This window comes from Crocodylus porosus, unplaced genomic scaffold (genome assembly GCF_001723895.1).
Source record: "Crocodylus porosus isolate Cpor-Errol unplaced genomic scaffold, CroPor_comp1, whole genome shotgun sequence".
NCBI lineage: Eukaryota > Metazoa > Chordata > Crocodylia > Crocodylidae > Crocodylus > Crocodylus porosus.
In genome coordinates, this window is record NW_017728906.1 from 44,493,242 (window position 1) to 44,501,275 (window position 8,034).

At 40.4% G+C, this 8,034-nt stretch overlaps 1 protein-coding gene across 7 annotated transcripts in view; it reads right to left on the reverse strand.

Annotated features, from left to right (window-relative positions):
* Positions 1-1,429: 1,429 nt before the first annotated feature.
* LOC109305881 (CD276 antigen homolog) overlaps positions 1,430-8,034 on the reverse strand; it is a 45,292-nt gene continuing 38,687 nt past the window's right edge. For 5 of the 7 annotated variants that reach the window (XM_019529036.1, XM_019529035.1, XM_019529034.1 and 2 more), the window contains one exon: positions 4,809-6,010. In XM_019529036.1, the coding sequence (XP_019384581.1) occupies positions 5,901-6,010 (110 nt within the window). In that variant the 3' untranslated portion in view covers positions 4,809-5,900. Of the gene's footprint in view, positions 1,761-4,808; positions 6,011-8,034 lie in introns of those variants that run through there. The other 2 variants (XR_002099751.1, XM_019529032.1) reach the window with 2 other exon arrangements.

Genomic DNA, 8,034 nt, shown 5'->3' on the forward strand with positions numbered 1-8,034 from the left:
CCCCTAAAAAATCCAAGCTGGTATTGAATTGCTACATTCTGAAAAACAGCGCTGAATAAGTGCATATTCCCTTGGTGGGTAGGTCTCTAAATACATACCTACCAATATGTATTCAGCAAGAGAAGTTCAAGGTCACGGACAGCCTCTTCAAGGCTCTCACAAGGTGGGGCTTTGCTACCCAAACAACCACCTCGGTGATCAAGGCTTCGAGATGTATAGGATGGTTTCAGGTTGGATGCAAGGAAGACTTTCTTTATGGTAAGGGCAACCAGAATCTGGAATAGACTTTCCCAAGGAGGTGGTGCAATCCCCAACCTTAGAAGTCTTCAAGAGGAGACTGGACAGACACCTTGCTGGGATCATTTGATCTCAGCTATATTCCTGCCCAGAGCAGGTGGGTTGGACTTCATGATCTTTTAAGGTCCCTTCCAGCCCTTCATTTCTATGATTCTCTTTTTGTGCCTAGGAACAATGGAGCCATCCATGTAGTGTCTGGGGATGACACTTTTCCTAGGACTTCAGTATGTATGGAATTTCAAAGACAACTTGTTGTGATACCTCAGCTTTCCCTCAGCAATAGCTGTAATTTAAAATGGCCCCATGGGGCTGAGGATGAATTAACCATACACAAGAATTAAGTTAATTTTATTTGCTTGTCATCCTAATTAATTGCACACCACAAAACTGGGTGTGTGGGGGCACACACAGTTTTTCTTGCCTTGGATCTTGTAGGATCTGATCTGAAACCTGTTGCTGGCACAGGCTTTAATTTCCTTTTGGCTCTCAGCCACTGACTAGATGGAAATTCCACATGTTTTTGCAAAATAATAAGAGAACATGTTTCTTTTAATTGTAGGATGGGTTTTCCCCTCTCCGTGAACTTGTGGCTGTTCGAAGCTTGGCCACTAGTTAAATAGCTCCTAAGTTAAGTTTGTAGTAAATACAATTTATTATCTGATAGTATCAGAAACAAGCAGTACACACATATACATACTTGTTCTTTTTGCTCCTACAGGAAGGGTTATCTTTATATATGCAATGACTGGCCCCTGGACAGAATGAAGTCTTCAGTAAAGACTGAAGGGGATGACTTAGTGTAATGTTAGCATGCATTTTCTGCATATGTCCTGCATGAATGTTCATCATGTTTTCTTGGAGAATGTATGCCAGCCTGAGCCCATGGATAACATTTTATTTGCATTTAGAAACTTTGGCATGCCTTAGTTCCATATTTGGGAACTGCGCTTTGCTTCTTAAAGTAGAAATGAGAGTAAGGATGGAGGGAGGGTTCCTCTCATTTTTTTCTCTCTAGTTTGTAGTGTGAAAACCATTTTCAGAATGTTTACCAGCAGGGGGCACTTTCTGAACAGTCTTCCAGGACAGAGATTTTCTTCAACTAAAGGTCAGCTATTTTTCAGATGTGCAACTCTTACATAAGTGTCCAAAAAGCAACACATTAAGAAAAAATAGAAACGAACGTTACTTAAGTAAAAAAGACAAAACAAAACAAAACACCCTAGCAGCCATCTGAAGGCAGATCCCACATTTAAAAAGTGCATTTTTTTATTACTACGGATACATAGAGGTCTTTGGTTTGATTCCCAGTCTCTGTTTTTTTCCCCCTTCAAAGGTCTCCATTGGCTGAAAAGAAGGTCATATATTTTGCTGTTAATCCTCTTGCAGAATTAAGGAAGTTACATTTAAGTCATTTTTCCCATGATAGCTTGGGTTGTCACAATCCTGTAAGCGGAAGTAATCTGCTGTGGGAAGAAATGGGAAGAGCTTAAAACGGTTCCGGAAGTAAAACCAAATGGAACAAGGCTATGGTTTGAGATTAGTCACTGTGTGTGTTTTTCCACTTTTTTTTAATATCTGTTTTTAAAACTTTCCAGTTCACTTGCTTGGCTTGGATGGTAATTGCAAAAAGAGAGAATTGCATATGCTGATGACCTCAGTTTGTTCTCAAATAATGATGAAAATCCCACACTTTGATGTATAATTGCATTAACTTTGTGCTAGTGCATTTTATGCATTACTCTTTACACGTCACAATGAAACTTAAGTCTCTGGTGACCGTTTAGTTATAATAGGCAAATTTCTTTCAAATAGAATAATGTAAAAGCTAAGAAAATGAACTGCTATTTGGCGATAGTTATGTTCATTTGCATTTTACAATGATTAAAGTCATAAGGGGAGGTGGGGTCCCCAAAGGCTCCATCCTTGGGCCTTTACTCTTTAATATCTTTATTAATGATGTGGACATAGGTGTCAGAAGCGGACTGGCCAAGTTCGCCGATGACACCAAACTTTGGGGCAAAGCATCCATGCCAGAGGATAGGCTGGTGATCCAGGCTGACCTTGACAGGCTCAGAAAATAGACGGATGAAAACCTGATGCTGTTCAACACTGAAAAATGCAAGGTACTCCACTTCAGGGGAAAAAAACCCACAGCACGCTTATAGGCTCGGCAGTGCTACGCTTGCTAGCACCACGGCCAAAAGGGACTTGGGGGCCATGACTGACCGCAAGATGAATATAAGCCACCAATGTGATGTTGGAGTTGGCAAAATGAGCAAAACTCTAGCAAATCTCAGGACGTCATCCTCCTACTGTACTCGCCCTTGGGGAGGCTACAGCTGGAGTACTGCATCCAATTCTGGCCTCCACAATTGAAAAACGATGTGGAAAAGCTTGAGAGAGTACAGAGGAGAGCCATGTGTATGATCAGAGGGCAGGAGAACAGGTCCTATGATGAAAGGCTGAGAGCTACGGGACTCTTCAGCCTGGAAAAGCACAGGCTTAGGGGGAACTTGGTGGCTGCCTATAAGTATATAAGGGCTGTACATCAGGATCTGGGGGAATGCCTGTTCACCAGAGCGCCCCAAGGAATGACAAGGTCAAATGGCCTCAAATTCCTCCAAGACAGTTTCAGGCTGGACATAAGGAAAAACTTCTTTACTGTCCAAGCCCCAAAGGCCTGGAACAGACTGCCGCCAGAGGTGGTGCAAGCACCCACTTTGGATTCTTTTAAGAAACATTTGGATGCCTATCTTCCTGGGATCCTTTGACCCTAGCTGACTTCCTGCCCCTGGGGCAGGGGGCTAGACTCGATCTTCTGAGGTCCCTTCCAGCCTTAATGTCTATGAAATCTACGCACCCCTTAGCGACTTGTTACCAGAAAAATGTACAAGGGTCTCTTAGTGTAGGAGTGATGTAGCCATGCTGGTCCAGAGACAGGCTACAACAGGTTTGAATTATGCTGAGCCCCGCCCCATAAGAGATGAGAGCCCCCCAGTAAGATTTGAAAATCATAACCTGGGAGGGGTCTCCGATTTTATTAGGGCATTGTGATGGGCAGCCCTTTTTTTTTGTTCCCTGCCCCCCCCCGCAAGAGTCAAAGTGTAATTCAAACCCTGGCTACAACATACTGTTGAAGAAAAACTAGGAATGGTACTGTAGCATCCCAAAATTGCAGCCTGTGGAGCCAGAAGACATTGGCAGTCTATTATCAGAAGATAAGTAATTAGCAAAGCCAATGCTTTGGGATAATTTTAAGAAAGAAAAGGGAAGGGCTCCCCTTAGCTTCAAAAACTCTTGCAGCTTTGTATTGTCTACACTTTGCTCAGGCTGTTATGATTGCATGGTAGATTATACAGGCAAACCACTGTTTAGGTGTCTGTCTATTTGCTTGCCCAAGCAACCTGTACAAGTACAAAATGATACTAATTGCATCTGCATTGGGGGGGGGGGTGTCACGTTTTATGTTCTTGCACTGAATGTTTTTTTAAAGAGCTTGACCTTTAAGATATTGCCACATGGCACGTGATTGTTGAGGTGAAAGCCAGCAGCCCACACCTCTGAGTTGTGGTTTGTATGCTAGCAGACACAGGAAGACTGTCCTGAAGTGGTTCCACTTTTGAAGGTTATGTTTACACCCAGAAGAGGTAGGTGGTGTTTTTTAACAGGTCTTAAGTTCTACAGAAACTGATGAGATTGCCAGAGAAGAGCTGGTATGGCATGTGACTGCATTATTTATTATTTACCTTCTAGTAGAAGGCTAGCTTCTTTTTTGAAGAGCTTATGCTTTATGACAACAAACAACTTGTGGAAGATAAGACAATAGAAGACTTTTCAAATATGTACATATTTTAAAATGAATCTTTCTGTTAAATCAATACATAGCCTCTATACCCAACTACTCCTCTATCATTTCAGTCTATGTACATACTGGCTCGGTTTGACTCCAGCAGTGACTCAGGTGCAGAGATTTTCATGAGCTTTTTCCCCACACTAGGGGTATCTGTCTCTGTCCACTGAAGATCTCATTCATTTCAAAGGCTGCAGGAAGGAGCAGCAGGTCTCTTGTTTCCTTTTCTTCCTTTCCAGCAAGTACAGCTGTGTCTTGTTTGTAAAGAAGTGTAGAATGACTTCATCCAAAACTAAGCTACTCACAGTACATTCTTGTGAGCTACTTTTCCTTCCCTCTGAGATGCTCTGACTTTACTCCAACCTTGGTGAGAAATCATCCAGCACTGCAGTCATGATGGTAGCAAGCTGTCCTACAGGTTATGCATTTTTCTTGATATTACAGAATCATAGAAAATTAGGATTGAAAGGGATCTCTGGGGTCATCTAGTCCACGCCCCCGCTCAAAGCAGGATCATCCCTACCTATATCATCCCAGCCAAGGCTTTGTCTAGCTGGGTCTTAGAAACCTCCAAGGATGGAGAGTCCACAATCTCTTTAGGTACCCTGTACCAGTGCTTTACTACCCTTCTCTTGAGAAAGTTCTTCCTAATATCTAACCTAACTTCCCTTGCTGCAACTTGAGACCATTGGTCTTTGTTCTGTCATCTGCCAGCATTGAGAACAGTCCAGCTCCAAATAGGAAGTTAATCAATAGGAAGTTAATTTCGACCTTAAACATGGAGAGATATCCTCTTTAGTTTCCTGCATGGAGCATTCCAAAGAACAGATCAGTCCAATTCAGACAACAATTACCATTCCTAAACTGCAGACACTTAAAGCATTCTGTATTCCTGTTTTGTTTGTTTAAATACATCATATATGAATTAGTAACCAGGTGTTGATGGTCATGGGATTGCTTGCGTCCAGACCATGTAGAACTTCAGACTTTTGTCAACTGGTTGTATTTAACTTATGTTCTATGAGGAAGAGGGGGTGAAAATGCCAGGTTACGTCTCTTAAAGTCTGGCGGATCTGTTGGTGGGATTCTCTTCCTCTGCACTTACTTGCTTTAAATGTTTCATTGCCTTCCACCATCACTTCTCTTCATATTGCGTGAATAGAGTATTTCTTTTTGAAGGAGAAGGAGGGATCATAGATAACCTAGACACATAAAAGAGTAGAAATATGAGCTACAATTGTACAGCCTCAAAATTTCCTTTGACAGTGTTTCCACTCTTGATTTTCGCAACCAACTCTGCTACTTCCACTTTTTTATCTGACATGCAGAGCAGCTACCTTTTCTACTCTTTCATTTCTCTCTTTGCGAAACATATGGAATCTTATGCAAAATAACCACAGTAAGGAAAAAATTTATGTGACAGTATTGTAAGACTCAGTAATTTGAAATAGTAATTACAACAAAAGCACAAGAGAATTACCATTACCAATTTTTTCACATGCGGATGGCTAAAGTTAGGCTCCCAAATATGGGTGAAAGAAAAGCCATGCTCATAATCTCTAATGCTTGCTGTCTCTGAAGATTCAGGCCCCTTGTTTGAGCACCAAAATATGGATGCAGGTGCCTAAAGTTTGACCTTTTTCTCAAGTATCAATGCCTCATTTGTGGCTTCTGGAACAGTGATAGTCACCCACACAGAAGGGTTCAGTTTGAAGTCACTCACTGGGAGAACGTTGAAGATGAAAGTTTGTATTCACAGTCGTAAAATCCAAGCCACTATTACCACCAGGAAGCGAAGAGAAAAAGCAAACATATCTGAGTCCTTTGCATTGCTGCTGCAATTACGATGATGCAAAGGTTGACCTAAGAGCAAAAAAAAAAGTGTGTGTACAATCAGTAGTCAATAATTCCCTACTTAAAGACTTCCTAGGACTTAAGATGTTTGCCCCCTTTTTAGTTCAGATTCGTGTCAGATGGAGAAATACAAATAAGGTCAACAGCCTGCTCCTTTGCTGCCTAGGTACTGGAAGTATATTGTAGTAGTTCTGGATTCAGTTATTCTGGACAAAGCTAGTCATTCTTGAATAGTAGGGATAGTTTCCCTCCGAAAATACAAACGGGTATTTAACAACAGCTCTTAAAAATAAGTACTTGATAGAAAAAAATCACTGTTAATTTGAAACAGCTATTTTTTATGAAGGGAGGTTTTTTTTTAAAGTTTCCATGCTCATCTGCATTTTAACTCATTTGAAAAATTCCATACAGCTTTTGGAGTTCATCAGTAAAGATACAGCATATAGGACTCCAGCAGAAGCTTTTTTCCCTCCATAAGACTGATGTAGAAGACAACATATATAAATGTATAAAGCACATTTGTTGTGGTAATTTCTTTATGCTTTGGATTTTTTTAATATACAGTAAAGTGTTCTCCACTTCCACACCAGTAATATTTGTTTATACTTTAATGGGCTAACATTAACTAAAACAAAAAATATATAAAATGCACAAATGGCCTCTCTCTGCTTAGGGTCCCAGATCAAGTACTTCTATTTACAGTCCTCAAAAAGCACATTTTAAAAATAAATTCCAGAGGATAAAGGCATTTACCCTATCCTACTTAAGTCGTAGACCTTCTCTGTAAAGACCAAGCTGTATTCTATATAGATTTATACGCTGATCTTGTGGCTATAGTATCAAAGGACCTCAAAATAGTGTGTTAAGTAACATGACTTACAACTGTCAGATACAGTTTGTTCTTTTTCCCCATCCCCTTCCCAGAAGACATATTATGTACAAACATACTGTGTACAACTCTTTAATTTCTGCTTATCCTCAATATATCTTTAGTGTGTAGGTATAAGATTGTAACGAGTTTTCTATCCAGACTGGAGCTTAAAGCAAGTTGTTATTAGACTACAAAGGCTCTCCTCTGAGCCCAAAAGTGGCAATACAACCATCCTAGGAATAGAAGAGGATCTTGGAGAGTTTAAAAAAATGATAAAAGAAAAACAAAAGGATGTTTTGGAGTGGGGGAGGTATGTGTTTGTTTTGATTTGATTATGGCCTCTTCCCCCACATGAAACAGTGAATAGCTGCCTGAACTCTTTTGGTAACTAAAGTAAAAGTACAGGCATATGAACACATAGGGTGCCTTTGTGGTTCTTATCAGGCATCTCACTATACTAGGTGGTTCCCGGAAAGAGTACAAATGCCAGACAGGCTTCAGCAAATAGGGCTAATTGTGATTGATGGAAATATAAAAATTGAAGCCAGTGAATGAACTTTTTTCTGCGCTCATCAACATTTTTCAGGAATTTTATTTGTATTGTCTCAACTTTCTTTTGACATTTCAGGCTTCTGCCATAAAACTTGATACCGTGTACTGTTGATCGGAGACAATTGCTAAGCTTTATTTATTTATTTAGAGACTTTGTTACAAAATACCAAAATTTTCTCACAAAAAAAAAATCTATCTGAAAAAAAAAATGCTTCTGTTTTGGAGGAGGAGGAGAAATTGTCAGGACTTTTTTTGACCAGCTCTATTACATATTTCTCCTTTTAAATAAAGGAATATGAGCATGAACTTCTACTCTTCTTCCTCCCTGTTTCTGTATCTTAGTTTTGCTGTTGCCAAGAAATCTTCCCTTCCTGTTAAATGAATTTGACCCCTGGGTGACTCGTCATAATTCATGTGGAATGTAACTGGCAAGAGAGGTCTTGTTGGCTTAGCTGCTTATTTATTTATTTTTTTGGTCTCGTAACTTTGTATCTTAGTTGAAGGTCAGGAGCAACATTAAAGATGAAGGGGACACTTGCCTGCCTGTACACTAATGCCAGGAGCCTGGGCAACAAGCAGGAAGAGCTCGTCCTCCTGCTCAGTGCAAAGA